This window comes from Haemaphysalis longicornis, unplaced genomic scaffold, assembly GCF_048455015.1.
Source record: "Haemaphysalis longicornis isolate Haplotype H1 unplaced genomic scaffold, Haemaphysalis longicornis Haplotype H1 scaffold_10, whole genome shotgun sequence".
Taxonomy (NCBI): Eukaryota; Metazoa; Arthropoda; class Arachnida; order Ixodida; family Ixodidae; genus Haemaphysalis; species Haemaphysalis longicornis.
This window is the reverse complement of record NW_027526204.1, coordinates 22,613,144-22,638,082: the sequence shown is the minus strand read 5'-3', so window position 1 is coordinate 22,638,082 and position 24,939 is coordinate 22,613,144. Positions and strand designations below refer to the sequence as shown.

Here is a 24,939-nt window from a genome sequence, read left to right as displayed (position 1 = left end):
TAATAAATCCCTCCCGGACGTAACAATATGTTCTAGGCGCTATTTGCCCCCTGATGTTTTGCAGATAATGCGTGTGTTAACATCAGCCTATCTCCGAAGTTATCATGGCCTTCAAAATTGTGTGTGAGTACCCCTTTAAGGGCTCCTGAAAACACGAATATGTGCATATCATAGTGCCGCATTATCCTAGTGTGTGCAATTTTCCGCGGTTACTAAATGAACTTGACTCGGGCGTGTCGTCCGACAGGCAGCCAATTTATTATGCATCTTTCACACATTTCCAGGCCGGGTCTGCGAACTAAAAGTGCCCGCTCAAGCTTCCAACGTGGGACTCGATGTGTGGCCGCAGATTGGGAAAAACGGATCGCCATACGGTAGCCAGGTCCTGTCCGGAGTCGAAGTAGACGGCGCATGCCAGGGCCTCGAATAGGTCGGCCAGGGGCTTTGGCGGACACTTGGGCTCGCTTGGTGGTTCCTCCTACGACACGTTGAACCAGAACGGCATTAGGCCCGCAGAAATATGCGCACTGTCAGTACCAAGGCTAAATGTTTTTACACTCTGTTTGTTTGACAAAGTGTTTGACACTCTGTATGTGTTTTTTTTATTGCATGCGCTTGATAATCGGCAATGCGTTTGAACATTTTATATTTTATTCGATGTAATGATTGATTCGATGCAATGTTTGATGTTTGATGATTTAGTGTGTTTTGAGCGTTTGAGGTCCAGCAATCTGGTTTGAAGTATGTCGCGCTCATGTTTGCTGCGTGTACTGTCTGGTGCCGAAGGCCCAGTCAGGTGGCTTTCAATGCCGCCTCTTGCCTTGGCACCAAGACAGACAGCTATTGCACATCGTTTTTGTCAATAAACAATAAAAAAAATGTCAAATACTGTGAAATTGTATACGGAAAGAACAGAGAGCCGGCTATAAGAAGAAAGAGAAAGTGCCGGTAACTCAATCTCGAGGAGAGAGTCGAGCTCGTGCAATCTGCGCTTCCTTTATTTACAATCGTCCACCCACTTCCCCCGCCGTTAGTGAGCATAGACTAATGTCACTAATAAAGTTACGGCACTCTTTTCTCTCATTGTATGTGCCGTCAAGATTTTCATTGGTCGGTCGGCATCACATGATATTTGTTTACAGATGGACGCTGCCATTTTGTTTCTGGGCGCCTCTCCTCTCCCCCTCTCTCTCTTTCTTTCTGCTGCGCGGACGCTAGAGCCGCTAGGGCGACCGCTCATACATACGGGAAAAATGTAGATGCAGTATACACGGATGCCGCCACCAACCACCAGGGAGTATCATCAGCCATAATTGTGGATGCAGGGGGCAAACTCCTGGACTTTCTCATGAGCAGAAAACAAACATCTGAAGAGGCAGAAACCACAGCCATACTACTCGCCCTAAGATGGGGAGAATATAACAACAAAAACCTCATCATCATCGCGGACTCCACAAGAGCCATTAGAAATCTAATATACGGCCTTATTCCCATAGAAACCAGGAAGATTCTACCAGCCGAACAAAAAGGCCAACATAGAATATTGTGGAGCCAAGCACACGAAGGCCTTGAAGGAAATGAGACGCAAATCTCTAGCGACGCAAATCAACAGCCGCAGGGAAACGGACCACTCTTACACCCTCCCTCCCTTCATGTCGCTTAATGAAAGCCTTTACGTACAAAGGCAAGCGAGAAAGACCATGCCCGCACCGCATCACATGGTAGATGCCGAAGAAGCAAGAAACATAAGACAACTACGAACCAATGATTTCTCACACAAATCCAGACTGCTCCTCATGTTCCCAGACAGATACAACGAAGAATGCCACAAATGCAAATTAAGAAGGGAATTTTTCCACACAGTCTAGAACTGCCCTATAATTTGGCAAAAGAAAACCTACCAAACCTCTAGAGAGTCCTGGGATTTAGCACTGTCCAGCTCGGACCTTTCGAGACAGCGTGAGCTGCGAGAGAGAGCCAAGCTAGGAGCATTTGCTACTGGAGTCCTGGAAATAGGACTTCACCCATAACTCCTGCTACATTCCCTTCTCCCTATTTTCAAATAAAGTTTACTCTCTCTCTCTCTCACTCAGTCTGCCCGTCAAAACGGCTGCGGTTTCGTGGGGAGATGGCAACACTACAAGCCAGAAAAAAATGGCCGCCAGACGCTTCCGGGGGCACGAAGTGACGGTACTTTTACGCGTAGCTTATTTATTAATGCTAGTCATAAGCGTTCGACACTCTTGAACCACTTCCGCTTGTCATACATCTCCCTGTTGTTTACCGGAAAGAAAACTGTTGGTACATTTGACGCAAAATATACGTAATTAACCTGCAGCGCCCACGTTCATTTAGTTGGGGACGCCCGTTGTGTTGGTTTTTATGATAGTAAGCGAGAAAAAAAAAGCGGAAGTTCAACGCCGGTAGGTGCGAGAGGAAAAGCAAGCACGAAACGAACAGAATTTCTGCTGGCGCAGTTTCAGGCAGAGGGCGCGCGCGCACTGCGAAGGCGGGAAATTTGAATGGCAGTGGTAGCAGTGAGCGGATAATGGCGCTACACCCCATTATGGCGAATCACTGCTCTGTACTTCGGACAGCTCTCACATTTTTGTTTTTGCCTAGCTGTGCCATTAGTTTGTTTTCTTGTCGATTGGAGGTGCCTGCTCACTTTCTACGCGACTACTGCCCAAAATTGGGCATCGAAGACAACCTACTCTGTCACTGGTCTGTCTCTGTCTACCCTCGTTCCCAGGGGCCCAAACACAGAAAGGGGACATGTGTCAATGCGACCAAAAAAATTTCAACGCTGGAAAGTGGCGAAAGTTACTGTAGAAGTGGAAAAGGGGCAGTGGAGGGTGCTTTGAAAGTGACCCTGCAACAGTTTTTTCAACTTTTCTTGAAATCTTGAATGCTTGCAGAACGTAGTCACCCAACAAACCCCGTACTTGGATTACAGGTTCGCAAAGTACCTCAGCCAAAAATTACTGCTCTACGCCCATCAGGTACCTTGGAAACACGCTCAAAATATTTTTCTCTCTTTCCTGGTCTTGAGGAGATGCGACGGCCTGAATTACGTCACTAAGGCCATGTAGCGGCTGTTGGCCGGTTTCCCTTCAGTTGCAGCCATGAACGCTTTTCGATAGCAACTTTAAAGATAAAGCCACACAAACAAAGCAGAAACGGAAGGCGTATCTGGTGCGACGAGCAAATCACGCAGTGCTGCTCCGTGCTGGCGATTACTATAGCTTTCGCAGTGCTTCCAGACGCGAAGGAAAGAGTGAAAGGGTTTATCGAAAGTGTTACAGGGTCCCTTTAATAAACACCAGTCTGCCAACTTCGGAACAACAGTAATTGCCATGCTCTGACAGCCCTACGATGCGCCTACAGCCGAATATTTGTTTATAGGTGTCAAGCCCACTCACCTTGCCCTTGATCTCCTTGACGTAGCTCACAATGTCATCGCTCAGGGCGGGAGACCCGCACCGAAGCAGGCGGTGCATGCCAAGATGGGCGGTGAGGAAGGCGAAGAACCGGTTGCACTCCAGCTGCTGCCGGGTCTGGGTGAGCTTTCCCGACGTCAGGGGGTGCACACACCCGTACAGCTGCGCCGACAGCAGGAACTTGAGCAGAGCGTCGCCCATAAAGTCCATCGGTCTCATGCAGCCCGGAACCACACGCGCCGAGGCCGGAAACGACTCGTGCGTGAACGCCACAAGCAGGAAGCCCTGCGGGAAGGAGGAAAGGCTTCGATTGTACACACAGTGTGCTCAATGATGCGCTGTGCGCATGAACTCCAGCTACGCGCTGCCAAGCTGTGCTCAAGGGCAACATGCTATTACAGACATGTCTTGTTAATATGAACACGTCTGTTCCCCAGAAAAATCGTCCATAATGTTAGTCGTCCATAATTACGAATCCAGGTCAAAAACACGAACATTAAGAAATATTCATTTAAGGAAAGCTCGTTCTAGGAGTAATCGTTTAAGGGTACATAAGGGAAAGCTCGTTCTGCTTGCGCTCATCACCAGCCATTTCGTCCACCGAACTGACCAGAGGAGCGTTGCCTGTTATGCTCAGCGAATATTGGCCTGCAGTATTGTCCTGTTATCTTGTCCTGAGCCTGAGGAGTTGCAATTTCCGGTGTATGCCACGCCGGGCAATCTTGTTTGATGGGAAAATGGTGTCAACCCTGTCGTCACTATCCTAGAGTGTTATTCAGTGATCACGAATGTTCTCGATCTAATTCGATGGTACTGGGAGGAAGAGCGTTCTGAGATAAGTGCATGCTTCGGCTTTGTATGCTTTAGCAAAAAGTAAAACCCTGGTACGCGCTGGGGCCTCGGGAGTCACCCGTCATTTTTTATATTTTTTGCTTTGTGGGCCCGTGTCCATAACAACGAGACAGAAATGCGTGTGTTTAGCCGTTCCGTCAACAAAACAGCCGTCCATAGTCCGGACTGCGGGTTTCTATATTAACGGGGCAGAATCGTATGGCGAGAGACCGGTTACGAAAACTTTCGTCCATATTGCGGGGTGTCCATAATAATGAGGTCCATATTAACGAGACATGACTTCTACTGCGTTTTGAACCCACAGGGCTGATTCCAGGCAGGCATTTTGTGCCGCGAAGCTCGAGTGTTAGTTCAGAAATACATGATGTAACGTCTGGAGAAAGGGTAATTTTACTACGAGAGTCGTATGTTGTGTAAACTTTAACGGTCTCATCACTTCGATTTTTCACGTCGCGGGAGCATGATGATGACAGCAGCTAGGTTGCTAAACACTCAAGAGACGGCAGCGCACCAACCACTTTCATTATCTCACTCGACACACCAGCTTCGTAGCTTGTCGCGTGACTTCAAAAGACCAAATCCCGAGGTTGAATTACCGTATTCACTCGCATAATCATCGCACTCGCGTAATGATCGCACCCTGAACTTGCCGCGACAGTATGTCGTATGTGTGCCATGTCTAGCTGATGATGGTCGCGTGTACCTCGGTTTTCTTCCCGAGTACGCAAGCAAGCTCTGCCGCGAAAACTGGCTGAGCATGTGCGACGGACTGCAGGGCAAGCTGACGGCGCGCAAGACCTGGTGCCTGCTGCGGCACCTGATCGACCCGCTGAGCAGCAAGACTGCGAGCAACCGTAACCTGACCAAGGTCCTCAACGCTTACGACGGGGACGGACAGCGACTGCTGAAAGACCTGGAGAAGACTTACCTCAAGACGGAAAAGGGCCAATACCCGATACCCGAACAGTACGACGGTCCCGAGAACCCAATTCTGGACGAGCCATTCACAATCTTGGAGCTCCTATCAGCCATTGACGATAGCAATAAGAAGAGCGCGCCGGGAACGGACGGTATTACGTACAGGCTGCTCGGGAACATGAGCAACACGGGGCGCACGGGCTCCTGGGTCACATCAACAAGGCCTGGGAGAGCTCGCGATTGCCTGCCGAATGGAAAGAGGCCGAGGTACGTTTCATACCGAAGCCCGGAAAGCCACTGACGATAGAGAACATGCGCCGGATATCGCTCACGTCCTGCGCGGGAAAGGTCGTGGAGCGCATGGTTCTCAGGAGACTTCAAGCGTTCTTGGACGACACGGACCAGATGCCGGCGACCATGTACGGGTTCCGGCAACACCTGAGCACCCAGGACGTCCTCGTTCAGTTGAACGAACTAGTAGTCAAGCGAGCCACGAAGAACGCACCGCGGGGGATACTGGCACTGGACCTCAAGAGGGCCTTTGACAACGTGTCTCACGCGAGCGTCCTGGAGAACCTCAATAGAACCCCATCAATAGTTCTTTATGCAGACGATACTAATGTTTTCTTTACAGGTCCCAACCTCGAAATCATTACCAAGAATGCAAATTTGTGGCTTCAGGAATTATCCAAATGGCTAATAGGAAATAAGTTAGAACTAAATGTCAAAAAGACAAAATGCGTAATATTTAGAGCAAAAAATAAGCAGTTAGATTTTGCTCCAGTGCTTCTATTTCGTGAATCGATTCTTGAAGTGGTCCCCTCAATACGTTTCTTGGGTGTTATTTTTAATAATGCATTGTCATGGAATGATCATGTAAATCACATATGTACTAAGTTATCGCGTTCTGTCGGCATTTTATGGAAACTTCAGTGTTTGTTACCCTGTTGGCTTAAAAAGCAGTTGTATTTTGCTCTTGTTCAGTCCATCTTGCACTATTGTCTTCTGATTTGGGGCAATACTACAAACTCAAATTTGAATGCTTTACTTGTACTACAAAAAAAGCTATCAGGGCTATTGCGAATTTATCCTATAGAGATAGTACAAAACAACAGTGGAGAAGCTTGGGCATTCTAAAAATCCATGATTTAGTTAATTTAAGACGCGCGCAGGATATCCACCACATATTTTATGAACACCCCAACTTATTTCCGAATCTGGAATCTTCACCACAGACAGCGTACCCCCTAAGAAAACAACATTACAGAAAGCCGAGAATTAGAACGAATTATGGCATTCAGTTGAAGCAATATCAGGTCATAGACTTTTTAAATAATAACGAGGAGATTGAAGCGCTTATTAAAGAGTTTAAATCCATAAAACTGTTTAAAAAACATTTGCTTCAGGTATTGCTACAACGATATACAGTCTAGTCCACTTATAACGATATCCAAGTGCCAAGAAAATCCCATCGTTATAACCGATAATCGTTATAAGCGGGTCGAGAAAAAAAAGCCACAAGAGAGATCAAAACATTTTATTAGCATGCAAGTGAGGTAGTGCAACTACTCGTTTGCAGAAAAGCCATAGTCAGTCAGCTTTGACTGCTTCACGCGAAGCTGACGCACATCTTTTTCGAGAGCATCTAATTGCTCCAGGCAATTAGATGCTCGCCGCAGCGCCGCAGGCGAATCGGCCATGGCGTCCGAACGTTCAGTCCGACTCCGCAGTGAAACTGGTGAAACGTTGAACGGAGGCAGATGCGGAGAAAAAAAAAGCACTCAGTTCGGCGCGCAGAAAAGGCGAGGGAAACTTCCGAGCTGCGAGCAGTACGAGCCGAACTGGCCGAACCAGCCGAACGTTGGTTCGGCCGGACGCGCGGACGAGGCCAAAGCAGCGGCTCCGGGAGGGGAGTCGGGAAGAAAAGCTGCTCCTCCTCTCGCTTGGCGCAGTCGACTCGTTTTCTGAGGATTGGACGGGATGCAAGGCGCGTCGCGTGCTGTCGGCGCCGAGTTCCGGCGCCAGGGCCGGCGGCAGCTCGCATTTTCGGCGCACGCGGTAAGCGGATTCAATCGCTATATCCGATATCGCGGTTTGGGAGCATCGTAATAAGCGGGTTATTTTACCATAGAAAGCATACAAAATTGGACGGTGCAATCGTTGTCCATCGTTATATCCGATATATTGTTATAAGCGGTATCGTTATAAGTGGATTCGACTGTACCCAATTTTCAATGTGTTAGCAGACTATAATTTTCGCTGAAAGAGTGTAACGTTCGCGTTTCTTACTTTAATTAAGCTTGTTTTTTATTTTTGAGTAACTTTCTGTGTTAAACTTGACTTCCTTGTCATGTTTTCACTTTTAAACTGAACTGTTGGCTCTATTAAACGTGTGCATGTCATGCTTTTTTCTATCTTTTCCGCTGATTTGTAAATTATTGCGGTAAAATTGTTAGTGGATGTCTTATGTGTGTGTATGTACTTTTTTTTTCCTTTTACGATGTTTTTTATTTTGTTTTTTGGGCTTCGACAAATATGCTCGCTGTGTTGTTCCTTTTCTGTACCATATAAGAAAATACTGTATCTTTTTTTTTCTTTTCATTTGATTTTGTGGTGTGTGCTGCTCCCGACTTCGGTGCAATCTACTTTGGGAGGAAGGGCCTCGTCAGGCTGTAGCCTTTTGCCCTCCACCTTATGTGTATATGTTACGTTCATCTCTTGAAATCTTTCAAATAAAAAAAAAAAAAAGACGGGATGCGGCCGCACGACCTTCGGCTACATCAAGGACTTCCTCACAAAGAGGACGGCTACGATACGAATAGGCGAGGAACGGTCGGAACCCGTGGAGCTCGGAGACAGGGGCACCCCTCAGTGGTCGGTACTGTCGCCTCTGCTCTTCAACCTGGCCCTCCTCTCCCTACCCGAACTACTCAAGCAGATTGAAGGCGTGGACCACGCGTTCTACGCCGACGACATCACGGTGTGGACGAGTCGCGCGGGTTCAGACGCCTGGGCGGAGGAGGTGCTGCAGAGAGCGGCAACGACCGTCCACGAGTACGCTAAGTCCTGCGGCCTGAGCTGCGCTCCACAGAAATCGGAGCTGCTCATGGTGCAACCGGGCAGACCGAAGAAGGAGGGGTCGCCGAACATGACCATCTCCATCGACGGCACGCACATCATTCCGACCGAGCAGACCCGCATTCTGGGCCTGTTGCTGCGAAGCGACGGCAGGGCTACGGCGGCTTTGACAAAAATCAAGAACAAGTCGGAACAGATCGCGAGCATGCTCAGAAGAGTTGCCAACCGGACCAGAGGACTCAAGGGAGAAGACCCCTTGCGTCTGATGCAGGCTTTCGTCGTGTGGCGCGTCACCTACTCCGCCCCTTACCTCCGGCTGATGAAGGTGGATAGCGAAGCGCTCAACGCAACGATAAGAAAAGCAACAAAGACCGCCATGGGCATACCGATGTACTTGTCGACGCAACGTCTGATGGACATGGGCACGCTCAACACCGCTGAAGAGCTGATCGAGGCTCACCTGTCGAACCAACGAATACTGCTGAGCAAGACCTAGCACGGCCGTGCCGTCCTGAGAAAGATCAGATGCAGATCGAACCACAGCCAAAGACGGCGGTGCTCCCCAAGGAGTGGCAAGAATAAATCGAGACTAAACCCTACCCCGTAACATGCAAGCGGGAAGGCACGACGAGAGGCGATCGGCGCGGGCCAAAGCTATGGCCAGGCAGCTGGAAGAGGACCCTCGGGTACTCTACGTCGACGCCTCGCTCCCCAAACTTGGCACGAAGGCAATAGCGGTCGTCACCACCACCGACAAGCTGGTCACCAGTGCGTCGGTGCGCACAACGGACCCGGCCGAAGCAGAAAATGTGGCAATGCCCCTCGCCCTGGCTACGCCGGAGGCGAAGACCGTGGTAACCGACTCCAAGGCGTCATACGCGCGCTACTGGAGGGGGAGAGTCTCTCCCACGGCACTAGCCATTTTAAACAAACGAAGGCCACCGGGACAAGCGATCAAGCTCGTGTGGGTCCCAGCTCACTCGCAGGTGGAAGGCAACCTCCTCGCCGACCACCACGCCCGAGAAATGTGAATCCGGGCCGAAAACGAGCTACCGCACCCCGCCAAGAGCTACAAAGACATAGTCCAAATGTACCGAAGCGAGCAATGTAGGCTTCCCGGTCCGCATCCGCAGCTGGACAGACGACATCAGACGATCGTTCTTCACATGCAAGCCGGGTCGCTAGCCCATCCCGTGCTCCTGAACAGGATGTACCCGGCAGAGCACGACAGCTCGTGCCCGTTCTGCAAGGAGAAGAGAGGCCCTCTCACGCACATCATAGGAGAGTGCACGAAACTCAAAACCCCCCCACCTTCCCTTCCACCCACCCCTATCCCCAACCCCCTCCAGCGATGGGAGACCTTGCTGTCCAGCCCGACCTGGCCACTCAGTACGGACTGGTGGCCAGGGCCCAGGAGCTGCTGGACAGATATGGGTCCCGTGACTAGGGAACCACCCCATCTGGTGCCTGCGCGCACACACCTTATTTAAAGGGCTCAGTAAAAGTTGATTATCTCTCTCTTCCCTTTAAAAGCGGACATGGCAACGTTATTGTCGCAGACATGCAGGCATTAGCGATATCGGCAAGGATGCGTTCTATATTGAAGAGGAAGAAACTCTAACTAAATACACATAATGCAGACACAAGGCAAAAAAAAAATGCACTAAGCTTGCTGCGTCGGCCCGCTTGTCTGTTTTGATATCCTGCACTGTGACAGCAACAGCCACTTATTCACTTATTGGTTGCCTTGTTGTCACCTCGTAGCAAACTCGTTCCGGCACGTTCCGTATTTCATGAAAACACTGCATTCTGCGTCACTTCGTAAAGCGGCTGGCGGTGGTGTGAGGAGTTTTTATTGTTTTTATTTATTATTTTTATTATGTTAATGAGACCTATCGTAAATATTTTGACTCGCAACTCGCTTGCCTTTTCTGTGCTCAAAAGTTTTTCGCGAAAAATTTACCCCGCGCAATGAACGCACCCCGAAATTCGCATCCTTTTTTTTTGGAAAAGAGTGCGATCATTAGGGGAGTAAATACGGTACGACAAGGACAACTGCCGGTTCAATTCCTTGCACCGGATACAGTGAACTACAACAGTTTAATAGAGCGTATCTCGTACAGGAGGCAGCGAAACCTGAGATCACTGTATCTGCAATGGGTGCTCTTGTCATATACTGGAAGAAAAATTTGTAGAGAATACAGCGTACGTCTTGCACTTGACGTCGTGAGTTCACATCCCGCCATTTCCGGGGCTCTACATTGAGGCCACTATTTACAATAACTTATAATTAAACATGATGCAAGACACTGTATGCCTTCACATTATTTTGGCAGGAAAAGCCTAATGGTGAAACTTCGCAAAGCCCCAATTGCTCAGTCACAGCGGCTAGGTGAGGAGTAAGCAATAGATGACGCATTCCTGCTCCATTTTAACAGACGAGCTATTGTAGCAGCCCGTATTGTGTGGCACGTAATGCGTTAAAATACCAAGAAAATTCTGCGCGCTAGTGAGCGCATGCCTCGCGGCAACCGCCCAGCGTCCCCGGCTCGCGCAGTGGCTTTAGCAAAAAAAAAATATGGCGAAAACCGCATGTTAACGATCTACGTGTCAAAATTTCTCAGTATTAGGATGTCCGGCTTCACTATACGAGAACAGAATTTGGTGCTGCTTTGGGTTTCAAAGCTGCAACTTTGAATTAATTTAGCCTGAAACGCTTTTAATGGGTGTGTGTTGTATTTTCTGGGTGTTCCCAAATATTCCTCCTACAAAAAAAAAAGAAAACATACGGAGAGGTGATGGCGGGGCGCACGCACGATTTTTGGGTGCAAAGGTACCGGGGAGCGCGCACCCTCTTAGGCTTCTCAGTTTTTGTCACCTCAAAGAAACAGTATTTCTATTATTTTCGTTGAGAGATCATAAACTTAGTTGATTGATTTTAGGGTTCAACGCGCCGACGCCACGCAGGCGTTGAGGCGCGCCGTAGTGGAGGGCTCCGGATTAATTTCGGCAACCATGGGGTTCTTTAACGTGCGCCGAAATCTCGTACACAGGGGCGTTTTCGTTTTTCACCTCCATCAGAAAAGCGCCCGCCGCGGCCGGGAATCGAACCCGCGTCCTCGTGCTCAGCAGCACGCCTTAGCCACTGAGCCACCGCGGTGGGTAGACCATAAACAAGGTGGAACGTTTAAGGTACGGCGAGCAGAGGGTGTTGCGCTGGAGCGCCAGTGCGTGTTTGCGCGCTTCAAATCAGCGTCGAAGTAAAACCACCCTCAATTGCAAAACGTCTGCAATAGAGCACGCGCCGTCGAGAACTGCTGCTGCTGCTGATAATGATGATGACGACTGCTAATGGTATCCCCCTTTGTAACGGGTAAAGACGTGTTATATCACTGAAGAAACAAATATACCTGTGTTTACATGGTGATTAAAAGCGCAGAAAAACGCGGGACAAACAGAAGAACTACACAGGACAAGCGCTTGTCCTGTGTAATTATTCTCTTTGTCCCCTACTAAACTAAACAAAATCGGACTTGCTCGATATTCCGGACTTTCCCGAAAAACCCCCACTTGTCCCATAGGAGTAATCTATATGAAGAACGGATATTTCGCTCAAAGTAAGCGAAAAGTTCGATTTTTCGGACAAAATATTCCGGGAAACAGTCGGGGTGCGACTCCAAGACGACTCAATTTTGAATCCTAACCAGCTGGCTAGCTTCGGATTGGATGGGGATTGGCTTCACTCCCGCCGGGGTAACCCACTTTGAGAGAGAGAACTTTATTTCAGCCCCATGGTGCTAGTCTGGGTGGCGGGTGACCGGCGGTGGTAACCGGCCGGTGACCATTGCAGCTCGCTGGATGATCGTAGCCTGGACCTAATGGTCCGAGCTGCACAACGCCTTCGCCCAGTGCTCTCGGTCTGTGAAAGGGGGGAATGGATATTGGGGGCACTGCCACATGCCGTGGTCTTGCGTATCGAGGGACCCGCAGTCGGGGCGCAAAGGGGTGGGGTACAAAGAAGGGTGCATAAGGTGAAGTCGATATCGGCAGGGGAGTTCGTGTGTTAGGTTGAGTCGCCATTGGCGTTCCTCTTCATTGGAGAAGGTCGGAGCGGCTGGGGGTAGTGCGAGGGTATGTTGTGGCCAAGGGCGTCCGCAGAACTTTTTGCAAGGGGGTGCATCCATTAGCCGGGGAGGGGGGGGGCGTGGGGAGGGTACGGTTGGATAGCACCAAAAAGGCGCTATTTGTGGTTACAATAATTACAAACAGCGAATTAGAACCAAACTTGGAGAATATACATTGGATTTCATTACCGAACAAAGAAATAAAGTTAATAAAGAAAATGCGAAAAGTTACTGTCACTTTGTAAAGAAGAGTGGTCAGTCTCGCTGCGTGAGGGTTCTCGACTCACGCCAACTGATCACCAGCACAAAGCACAATACGTTCACATACATACAACTGCACTCCGTCAATCTTCCTTGAATAGCAGCTGCAGACGCCTGGGATTTTTCTTGGCAAATTGCGAGATGACATGTGTGTGATGAAGTCTTTTAAAATGGCTCACACAATAAAGATACTACTGGCGTCGCTGACTTTCAATGCACTACAGGCGTACAAGCGTTTTGAGGGGCTGATTTATTGGTTTTGTTTCGGGGCTTGGGTGGTGCCGACATTTCGCAATTTCGAAAAAAGGGTGTACAAGGTAATGGGACGGCACTGCAGGATGTTACGCTCTCCCTACTTAGTGTAGCGGTGAAGATTTTAAGCTAAATATAGTTGCAAATTTGTCCGAAAAATGATGTTCTTGCAATATGACTGCATAAAAAAAGCAAAAAACCGTCAAAGTTATCAGAATTGTTCGCAGTCTTCAATAGCCAGCACAGGCAGTCTGTTTCACTGCCGTCACATGACCGGCAATGTTAGTCAGGGGGCTCTTCGATTTACAGTCTCGGAGTCACCGCGGAGAGTTCGCGGGTAGTCCGAGGATTCCCCGAAGCCATAGGTATACATGGGAAAATCGAACGCCGGACTGCTTCTCGGGGAGTCTGTGGCAAGTCCGAGACTGTAAGTCGAAGATCCCCATTGTCTAAAGTGCAATGTTGACCGCAGTCCTGAAGAGCGTTCCATACGGATACGCAGGACCTGAGTGTGCTAATCATTTGATTAGCGTGGATTGTTGGGCTAGTTGGTTCACGTACATAATTAAAAAAAATTTTGCGCTAAAGGACGGGACAAAAGAGAACGTCGGTGTCATTCTCTCCTATCTTCCGCCCTTCAGGGTAAAGTTATTTTAATTATGGGCAAACCAAGCTGTGCAGCTTTTTTGTAGTGCATAAAAATATCCCAATCTCCAAGGGGGGGCAGTTGCCCCCCCTTGCCCCCCCTTCCGGACGCCCATGGTTGTGGCAGGTAACAAGAGTTTGCTGCAGGGGACAGCAACATTGCGTTGTGCGCGGAGCTAACGGACGACGAGATGGTGCGCAAAATGACCGCCCTGCCGCAAAGCGACCCTGACTCCGACAAAGACACTCCCGACCTCCCGCAACCACCAACGAAACACAATGACAACGCTTCGGCGTTGTTTTCCAATGCTCACGAAAAAAAGTGACGAAGAGATGCAAGCAGACATTCTCCCACGAAGAAGAAATTTAAGACAAGGAACCATTCTCAGCTTCTTCATCATCATCATCACCACCAGCCTATCTACGCCCACTGCAGAGCAAAGGCCTCTCCCATTATTCTCCAATTACCTCGGTCCTGTGCCAACTGCGACCAATTTATCCCCGCAAACTTCTTGATCTTATCTGCCCATCTAACTTTCTGCCGCCCCCTGCAACGCTTGCCTTCTCTGGGGATCCAGTCTGTTACCCTTAATGACCAGCGGTTATCCTGCCTTCGCATTACATGCCCTGCCCACGTCTCAGCTTCTTCAGTCTCGTTTAAATGAAATAAATGTCCCTTTTGCGACTCGCGGATATTTCGGACTGCTCTTTGTTCGGACTAATTTTCGTTCCCCTCCAGGTCCGAAAAATCGGTCGGCTACTGTTATGAAGTTGCGAGCCCATGCACTCGATGTGGAAAGCGAAGACCATCTGTCTTGCCATTTTTCTTCTCATGTTCAACAGTGCTACACCTATATAGTGCACTTCCGAATTTCCTGCTTCCGTCTTCCGGTGCTGTTTCTGCACTTCTCGAACACAACTGCTGGCTGAATCTAGTAGGCCCCTTTTTGCTGAAGTACGCGACTGCCAGCAAAGCAGTCTTTCATAATTTATTCGCACGTTTATATTAATACGATTACTTAAGCCATTCCGCACCAAATACCGTTAAAATGTTAAACCCTCGGCTATGAATTTGTAGCCGCAGTTCTATCGTGTATATTTTTAAGGGGGGGGGTATCGGGGAGTTTATTTCATAAAAAACAGTACCAATATATTGATATACAGACGAGGGTCCCAGAATCAACAGACTGTAAGTGGACCCTCGATTATGAATGCACAAATAAATTCCTAAAAGCAGCAAATGGTCGTGAGAGCTCATCATGTAATTAAAACCGTATAAAAGACAAGTGAAGTTAATCTATAATGTTCACACACTCAAAAAGTAAGCCTAAAGTAATTAACAAAAGTTATACAAACAATTTGAAGATAACGCAAAGGAAATAGAAGCATAAGAAAACACAAGAGAACAACAATCATAAATATGAACAAAACAGGATCACAAATAAACCAACAGAAACTCTCTAAGATTTTTTTAAAAGGACGTAATAGATGATGATTTGACCGTGACAGGCAAATTATTCCACAATGTGACAACAGCGAAACAAGAGGTTTTCTTACCGTAATTAGTGCGAGCGTTGGTAATAAGAAATTATTACTACTTGAAAATTTAGTGAAGCTTTTGCTTTGTAAACTAACAATTGTAAAGTGGCTTGTAATTAAATTGCATCAATTAAAAAATGTCCGTGTGAGGTCGCGTAGCACTGGAGGGACGAGTGACAGCAAACTTTCTTGCCAAGACTACCCACCATATTCCTTGTAACCACCTCCCTTACGCTACAGTGAACTAGAATGTCTTGATCCAGTGGCACGAACGGGAGCGCTCTGCAGCGTTCGGCTGAAGCAAAACGCGTCTACCGCGGCCAGGGGCGCTCGCCAGGTATTGCCGCTGCCGTTTTTTAGATGCAGAGCATCTGATTCACTCGCCGTGTCCCTCCGTCGTCTTCGTCGTCGTCGTCGGCGTTGTCCACCCCTCCCCCATTCTCCTCGCCACGCCAGCTGCGCTCTCCGCCACTCACCCCCTCTCCTCTCCGATAGCGAACACTCTCTCGCGAGGGGCATTGGATTGGATTCGATTGGATTGGATTGAATTGGCTTGGCTTGGATTGGATTAAAGTGGATTGTGTTGGATTGTGTTGCGTCATAGCCGCGGCACGTTGCGTCATAGCCGCGGCAGACGCGCTGGGGCCGGTGCATGTGCAGTACTCTCTCTTCCGCGGTTTTCTCTCCTTCGGGCGCGCTGCGCATATAACCGGTGTGCCGTTCTCCTGCGAAGCAACATCCACGCTTAGCTCAAACACCTAGAGTCCACGCCGCTTTACAAGTACGCCAACGTCGTCATCGACTGGGACCGGCTTACGCAGTCCCCTCAAAGTTATGCGCGCTATAAAACGCGGTCCCTTCGCCGCTCCGCCTATGCGTCGCATCTACACAGGGGTTCCCGCGAGGGGAGGTGGGAGTTTTTTTAGTGTGGTACAGTAATTAACCTTTATGGAAGAAAGACGCTTACTTTTGTTGCCCCTGTACCTTTCTAGGAACGTTCGGTTGGTTATCAGACCCGTTTGAGCCATCAGGCAACGGCTACAAACAAAGTAGCGCTGTGTCGTCTGCTAGTGTCGCAGGCGATACGAGCGGATGTGCGATGCGTTGGCGGCGCGCGGTCATACAGACTGTCCATCTGTATGGTCGAGGCCGGCCTTGCATTTTCTGCGTGTTTTACGTTTCCGTGATGTTCCCCTACAGCAGCAAAAGCAATGCAGTCGTCAGGTAAATAGCTATTGCGAGTGCTGTCGAATAGGGGATATAGACAGGCCGGGTAGGCGCGATGCCAAAACGAAGGATGGACACCTAGTGCTTTGCTCCGGGTTGTCCCAGTGGTTACCCAGGTGCACCCAAGGCGTCTTTGTTCGCCGCTCCGCTGAACGATGAACTGCGCAAAAAGTGGGAACAAAATTTGGGAAGACTAGACAAACCCTTGACCATATCTTCAGCCGTCTGTGAGCGCCACGTGTAGCTCGAGTGCATATTACGGGATTGCATCCACGTCATAAACGGCTGTGAAGTGCGACTTGCACGCGGGAAGCCGTCACTGGCTCCAGGTGCAGTACCTGCCATTCTGCCTGACTGTGCGTCGAATTCTGTAACGAGCACGCGGAAACCGCAAAGAAAAAGACGGGCAACAACAAGAGTTTCAGTTTCGGTAGCCAGCAAGAAGCCACGACAAAGCCCAAGAGGCGAAAATGATGAGGTGCGCCACCACACCTCGAGGCTTCTCTCTCTCCGCAGGGCTCACCAAAAGAAGTCGCAAGTTCTGTGGAATAGGATGCTTTCACAATGAGCCTTCTCCAAGAAGTCAAGCTTCCTTCAAAGCTCTGGTCCCGGCAAAATTGTACCGACGATCGAAACGTTCTTTTCGCTACCACATAGATACGAAGAGAAGAAAAGCTAGAAATGTTTCACGAGAAATCCGTGCTCTTCCGCCCACATGACGACAAAGTGTCGGCGCAAACATTTTTCCGCGGTGTCTTATGCGGTAGCGTTGAAATAGATTCCCTAGCTGTTGCGAACAGTGTGCTGGAAGAAGCTGACTGCAGTCGGGCCTGCAAAGGTGCCATGACGGCTACGGAGTTTAGTTATGTACTGCACGTGCTATCACCGAAGCTGCGATCTCAAACGACCACATTTGGAGACGCTGCCTTCAGCACTAAGTGCCTGGGGAAATTTTCCTCTGAAGGTAATTTGTTCATTGCAAACTTTGCTGCTCAGAAAATTAGCTGTATCAGCATCTTGCGAGTTATTCTCTCGTGCCAACCTTGTTTTGTTTTGTTTTTTGGCTTAGGTGCCGTTTGCGCAGAATGCAAGGCCAAACGGAAACATCTGCAAAGTAGGAAGTCCGCCACCTCACGACCAAGAGTTCACGTGGCGAGAGGAAAAGTCGTTGCTAAGCGATTGAAGGTTGAAAAACAGAAGTCTGCACGACTCCGAAACCATACAAGAGGCCTACAAAAAAACTTGCAGCAACAGTGGCAAGGAACACGAAAATTTCTGAAGACGCTCCCACTGCGAAGATAGCGGGGCTTCCACCCAAGCAGCGTGAGGTGGTGCGTCACATTTTCAAGTCTTCCTCACGGAGAAGCACTAAAGGCATGAGATATTCAAATGAATGAGTGTTAAGTTGCTTGATGATGAAAATGAAGAGCCCTGCGCCGTACGAGCACCTGAGAAAGGAGAAAATACTTGCAGTACCCTGCAAAACAACCTTTAGGAAGTATCTGAAGTCGTACAAAGCAGGGTTTGGCTTTAGCATGAAAGTTTTTGACGAGCTGAGGGAGAAAACGAGCTCAATGAATGAGTTCAAGCTGCACGGAAGCCTCCTGGTTGACGAAATGAAATTGTCCAAACATTTGTCAGTCAACAACGGTGGCCACATTGAAGGCTTCATGGATCTTGGCCCCTTCACATCAGACGAACATAAGCACACCGTCTATGACCATGGGATGGCAATACGTCTTGTCCCATGTGTTGGTAAATGGACTCAGGTGCTTGCAGCATTTGCCACGAAAAACAACATAAAAGGTACGTCGTTGGTAAAAATAATGCTGGAAACTGTAATTTTGGCGGAGAAATCAGGGGTCAATGTCGACTTCATAACAAGCGACGGAGCAACTAGGAACAGAAATATGTGACCCTTGATGGAAATTTGTGCATCTTCAAGAAACACGAAGTGTAGCGCACCGCATTCTGTTGATCGAGAGCGTCGGCTCCACTTCCTATCGGACTTTCCCCATTTGATTAGGTGCCTCCGCAATGGCCTGCTGACTTCCGACTACATACTTCCACAGGGCGATGTAAGTGAAGTTTAGACAGGTTGTGCTGGATTCACCAAGATAATATTTATTTCATCTAGGGAGGTGTATAAATTACAACCTTTTTTATATTTTAGGTGTCTCTTCAGGCTGTACGCGAAGCGGTGGCTTTGGATGGAAAAAAATGTTGCTCCGCAAGCCCTGCATGGAATCACTTCTAGTCACACAGATCCCACCGATTTCGAGGTCCAGAGGCTGCCTTTAGGTTTCCAGCTCTTCAGCGACAAAGTGATCAAGGGAGTGAAGTTGTACAGGGCGGGGTCGAGGAGGCGTGCGGGGAAATTTCAGCTATGCTACATTTTTTTGTTTGCGTACACGAAGCCAATTCCTTAGCAGGTGGCAATTGTTAGATGCAACCATGCGACACCAGACATGTACTTCCTGATGTGTGCTATAAAACGTATGCTTTTCTTTCAGGACCATCCGTGACCTAATCCGAGTGATGACATCTCGCTTTACTGCTGAAGCTTTACGACCAAATTCTTCGTCGGTGGACAAGCTACATTACTTTTTGTCCTTCCTCGGTGCATGGGAGAAGCACACCAACGAAAAGGGTGGCTTCTTAAGCCAGTCGACAGCCACAGGACTGCACGTGACACTGTCCAGTGTGCTGTCACTGTTGGAATACCTCGCACAACATGTAGGTTTCAAAAACGTGATGACTAGTCGTCTCAGCCAGGATCCTGCAGAGCATCTCTTCGGAATCCTGCAATTCGTCGGCTGCAATTCGCACCAGACGCCTCAGCAGTTCGTGGTTACTGTGAACTGTCTCGCATTCAAAAACCTTGCCCATTCCGTTTCCAAGAGGAACTGCGAGCGTGGCGTCCTTAGTTCACTGTTAGATGCAGATGCTGGCCAAAAAAGGGCTCCCAGCTTCAAGCAGGAACTCGTGGACAAACTCCTTGATCAAAGCAACATCGATGCATCAGACACAGCACTCCTGCGAAAGCTTCCAGATCATTCCCAAGAAGCATCGAGTGACAGCCAGCTCATTTTCTACATCGCTGGTTATGCAGAAAGGAAGAGTATATGGCAGACTGGCTGTGAAAGCTGCCTAAATTTGCTTTTGATTACCAAAGAAGAAGCGGTAAACTTAAGTATACCTGAGTTCACGGGTATGAATGACAACGGACGCCTTCTATACCTCTCTGCGCTTCTTACCAGTTTGTGGCTGATTTGGAAAATGCCTTCACTACGTGGTTTAGCCTTCGAGAGTTCCACTCAGACAGAATTCTTGATATTGTGGAGGTGTTAAAGTCAAAAAGGGAGCTCCATCTTGGCTGCCCTGACAACTGCAAAAATGTGGCAGCCGAGCTCACTGCTTTTTATCTAACAAACCGCCTTCATTTTTTCACTAAGAACATTAACAGCAGCAACACTCGAAAGCGCCAGGCTTCGAAGTACTTCAAGCTGAGTCGCACAACATAAACTCGCAGGTGTCTTGCTTTGTTTTTAGCACCTTTATGCGACATAACTTCGCTTGGCTATGCCATTGTCGTGACTCCCACCTAGAGAAAATGCGTTTCCATTTTTACCTTCAAAACTTTCTTGCACTTACAATAAAACAACAAAAAGCTCGCATTTCTTGTATTACTTACCGGCCTGTCAATGTCACGCACACGCTGCAAGTGAGACTCGAAAACATTTGGGGTGCAAAATATAGGGAGTAGAATAGGCCGCCTAAATTAATTTTTTTTTTACTCTCTTACCAGCTGCCTGCTAGAGACGCAGGTTAACCTCGTGTCTCGGGCAAGAGCAGCTGCTACGACTCGCGGCTATCCGGACTAGGAAGGCCACCCAGAACAGCACTTTCCGCTTCAATAAACGTTTCTGTCCTCCTCCTCCTCACTCACGGGTGCTACTGGACGCGTGAATACTGGTTATAATTTGCTTCCGTGGAGGCAAATTCGCAAGTAGGTTCATGCCGGCACTTTATTACAGTAAATACAAATAAGTAAATCCATTCGTAAAGAATTAAACATGGCAGTTTTCCGCCGGCAGCACATCGAAGGCGTACGCTCCTATCGATCGTCTGCGCAGGTAGCAGACGACACCAAACAACTCGATTTATAGCCGTTTCCCTGCAGCTCAAACGGGCAGATTTGCAACAAAACGTTCCTAGCAAGGTACGATGATGATTTCTATTGGTTTCCCCTTTGTATCGGGGTGATGACATGTCATCTTACCAAAAAGGACTAAAATACCTATGTTTTACACTTTTGGTTCAATACTAGCGCTGCTTAGGGCAGGCACAAAAAGCTTATTAGGCACAAAATACTTTTTTTCCCTGTTACAGGTGGTAACTGCCCTAGGCAATATTCCCTTCTCTGCTTTTCGTCCACCAGCATTCTAATCTTCTTTTCGTAACCTCGACAGCCTTGAAGTTAACTTCCTCTGTGATACCCTTAAATCCTAGGGCTTCTGAAAGCCCAATATTCCCTTCATGTAGATTTGGATGGATACCCTCACATTCTAACACGATGTGCCGCATAGTTTCTGTTTCTTTTCCGCAGACCACGCATACCCCATCATTTTGTGAATACTTCCCCACAAGACTCTTAGTTCGCAGGCAACCTGCTCTAGCGTCAAAAAGCAAAGCACTGCCCTGGGAATTATCGTAGAAAGTTTCCTTTCTGATGCTCATCTTCTCAGCCCTGTACATCTCTAACGACATTTTAGCTTCCATTTTTTCCCTCCATTTATTCGTTTCAATCTGCCTTGCCTCTTTTTTGGTTACCTTGGCTGTTTTGGATTCCCCACTGTTCTTTCCGTATTTCATCGTTAGCCTTCTAGTCTTTCTTAACCACTGCGTGTCCACGCTTTTCAAGTATAGGTACCTAAATACCTTAGCTGCCCACCTTCGTTGATCCATTGCCCTCAACCTCATCTCAAAGCATATTTTACTCTGAGCTTCTCTAACTTCAAACGACGCCCATCCCATGTCTCCCTGAACTGCTTCGTTAGTTGTTTTTCCATGCGCGCCTAAGGCCAAACGTCCTACCGTTCTCTGGTTTACTTCAAGGCCTGATAGAACGTCTGATTTTAAGCAGAGTACAGCATTCGCAAACGTGAGACCCGGAACCATTACTCCTTTCCACATTCCTCTTACTACTTCATATTTGTTATACCCCCACAGAGCTCTATACTTCATTATAGCTGCGTTTCGCTTTCCCTTAACCTTAAGTTGCTCCTCGTGAGTACTTAAGTAGTTATCCCCTTCGTTTATCCACACTCCCAAATATTTATATTCCTTCACTCTAGGTAATTCGCCTTGCTGGATAGACACTACGTCGGTTGTAGCGTCATTGAAAACCATTATTCCTGATTTTTCGGCACTGAAATTTAATCCGAGGTCAGTGGCTTCCTGGCCGCAAGTATTTATTAGCCGCTGCATATCGGTTTGGTTATCAGCTAATAGAACAATGTCGTCTGCGTATAGCATTCCCGGAATATGCTGTTGTACCACTTCGCCTTGCAGCATATGGGTTAGGCTAAACCGTACTTGACTTTCTTCCAGTTTCTTTTCTAACCCTGCCATGTAAAGCATGAACAGTATTGGGCTCAAAGGGCATCCCTGTTTCAGTCCCCGATGGATGTTGACCTGCTGCGCGCATTTCTGTCCTTCCCAAGTAAGGTGCACCCTATTGTCTTTATAGATTGCTATAAGGAACTGTACTAACTCTTCATCTAATCCCTGGAGTTGCAGCATTCTCCACAGCCGTTCTCTGTTTACGTTGTCAGATGCCCCTTTAATGTCCAAGAACGTAATCCATAGTGGTCTCTTCTGTGCTTTCGCTATTTCAATGCATTGCGTTATCACGAACAGATTGTCATCCAGTCGCCTGTCTTGTCTAAATTCATTCTGCAGTTCCCCAAGTAGTTCATTTTCTTCCATCCACGCTTGAAGTTCTAATTTTATCGCCTGCATTACGAATCTATACACCACTGACGTTACTGTGAGTGGTCTGTATGAATCAATACTGGCTTTGTCTCCTCTGCCTTTATATATTAAATTCATCCTACTTTCTAACCAGTCCTCTGGTATTTGTTTGGTTTCTAACACCTTATCTATTGCCCTCATAAACGATTCCTTACTTTTAGGTCCAAGTAGGTTTATCAGTTGCATTGGTATTCCGTCCGGGCACACTGCTGTCTGGGGGGAAACCTTTTGCTCTGCTTTTTTCCAATCAAGGTTGCTCAAACTTATTTCCTTTTCCGCAGTCTTTTGTGGCGCTGATGTTATCGGTGCAGGTTTCCCTACCACTATTGTCCTAAACTTCTCACTAATCACTCGATGAATATGCGCCAACGCGTGCTCTCCTTCTAAATGTTCCCCCTCCTCATCAATCAGGAATTTTTGATGGTTATCGTTTTTTGAGCTTAGTGATTTTACATGGTTCCAAAACTTCTTGGATGCGCTTTTGTCCTTCTTCCGTATTTCTGCCATCCATTGTTCGCTTTTCTGCTTGATCTTTGTTTGCACCATTTTCTGCACTTCTAGTTTTTTCCCACGGTAGACCTCCCACTTTTCCTTCACTACCTCCGGTTCCATACCAGTTCTTTTTGCTTCTCTATGTTCTCTCGACACCTTTCTTCGCTGGTCAATAGCCTCTTTTATTTTCTTATTCCACCAGCTTCTCGGCTTTCTCTTCCCTTTCCATCGGTTTCGTTCGTTTGCTTCATTCATCTTACCCTTTATGAACGCAATCATTTCGCCGTAATCCCAATTTTCGCCTGGGTATTTATTGATTTCATCTTCCAATCTATCAGCGATGATCTTTAACTGCTCATTATTCAAATTATTTCCTCCTATTGTACCTATTTCTGCATTTGTCCGGGTTGCGCCTCCGAAGTGCAAGCTAAACGGGGATGCCAGACGCGAGCCTTTTTTTTGTAAAGGTTAATTACTACCCAACATCGGAACAACGACAGCCATAACCACTGCCGATCGCCTGAAGTACAGCGACTGCCGCTGTGGCGCCTCTCTAAGAGGGCGCAGTAGCGCCACCTGGCGTTTTCTACATACAAGAGCACGCCCCTTCCTCACCGTTCGCGCCACTAGATCATTCTAGTTCACTACTCTGCTCGGCGCAGAGTAACTTACGCCGTGAAAGGAGCGACTCTGCGCCGAGCAGATTCTGGCTTGCTTCCTACATTTTTGGAATGTCGGCTTTTCGCAGCAGCGCAGAGAACGGACTCACCTTATCGCGGAAAGAGTAGCCCAGGATGTCTTCGACCTCTTCCATCGGTTTCACCGCTTCAAGTAGCTTTTTGTCGCGGGGGTCCCACTGCTCCCGAGGCACGGGCATGCTCCATCTGTAAAAGCCGCTCGCAACCTTGGAAGGCACCGACTCCAGTCGAACGCTGCTGGGCCCTCTTGAGTGCGAGCTATCACTGTTGTCCATGTCTTCCCGAGCTTTGTCGTGGCCCGTCCCGCTCATCTCACTCCTTTTCTTCTTCTTCATCTGCAGGCGCCCAATTCACACACTGACCAGATGGGTTTCGCCGCTCCTTGGCTTGTGACACGAAAAAATCTGTGCGGGATCTCAGACGAGCTGTAGTGAATGTTTGACCTCACCAGAAAAAACGTCTCTCGCCATGCCTGCAAGGAGGCAAAAGTACCGCTTGTTTCTTTAAATTGTGGAAAATCATGAATTTATGGTATTGCATGGTGATAATATCCTTGTTTTAAAAAGACGCACTTCATAGTTTATTGTTGATATTTGATAAAATAACCAATATTATTGTACAGATTTTACAGCTAGCAATGGTGAGGCCAATCCCAACCTCTTTGTTGTCCGTACCAGTGTTGACAGACCAGTGAATGTGTATAAAGCCCTGTGCGACATTCTGTGCCACCTGAAATACTCAACCTAACGGGTGACGTAAGACCAGTTAGCTCATTTCATAACAATACATGAAATTTCTGGGCATGTGTTTCGCATTACCGTCACGTATACCAGAGTCATGTTGTGCGTTCAAGGCATCCGGGGCATAAATACATAAAGGCTGAATAAGTGTAGCGTCCTGGGCACGTTGGTACTCCATTGTTGAATAAAATGATTGCGCTAAAGATTGATTGCACGCAAATGATTGCACTCAAAAAGGAGAGATTAAACGTTCGGTGATGCGGCGGCCAAGAAAACCAATTCTTTTTCTGTAAGAGCCAGACAGGGCTTGCTAACACACTTATCAGCGAGTCTTGCTATTGCCTCAGCCTCAGCGATTTCTCGCAAAAGTTGCGTACGACCACGAGATAAAATTGCACACTTCTCCAAGATAGGCTTACAGCCGCATCTCAAACAATATGCCGCCAAGACACCACCAGTGTCAGATTTTATATTATTGCAGTACTCGCGTAACCGATCATTCGGGCAACGCCCGGTCTGCCCAATTTACTGCCTCTTACATTTGAGCGGGAGGCTGTACACTACCCGGCTGGCACAGGCAACACACCTCTTCTCGTGCTTCTTGTTGCACTTCGCTGGGGTGGGGCGATTGGGGTTC

At 48.1% G+C, this 24,939-nt stretch overlaps 1 protein-coding gene across 1 annotated transcript; it reads right to left on the bottom strand.

Annotated features, from left to right (window-relative positions):
* Positions 1–298: 298 nt before the first annotated feature.
* LOC144159756 (endoribonuclease Dicer-like) lies at positions 299–23,961 on the bottom strand. The gene is made up of 3 exons (XM_077691450.1): positions 23,634–23,961; positions 3,423–3,725; positions 299–478 (listed from the first exon to the last, which is right to left on the bottom strand). The coding sequence occupies exons 1-3, from the start codon at positions 23,895–23,897 to the stop codon at positions 299–301; spliced, it is 747 nt and encodes a 248-aa protein (XP_077547576.1). The 5' UTR covers positions 23,898–23,961.
* Between the last annotated feature and the right edge of the window lie 978 nt (positions 23,962–24,939).

Excerpts from the sequence above, each read along its gene's own strand:
- LOC144159756 (XM_077691450.1), bottom strand. The coding sequence starts at position 23,897 with ATGAAGAAGAAGAAAAGGAGTGAGATGAGCGGGACGGGCCACGACAAA. Across the intron at positions 3,726-23,633 it reads GCTACTCTTTCCGCGATAAG|GGCTTCCTGCTTGTGGCGTT; the intron begins GTGAGTCCGTTC and ends TCCTTCCCGCAG. Across the intron at positions 479-3,422 it reads TCAAGGAGATCAAGGGCAAG|GAGGAACCACCAAGCGAGCC; the intron begins GTGAGTGGGCTT and ends AACGTGTCGTAG.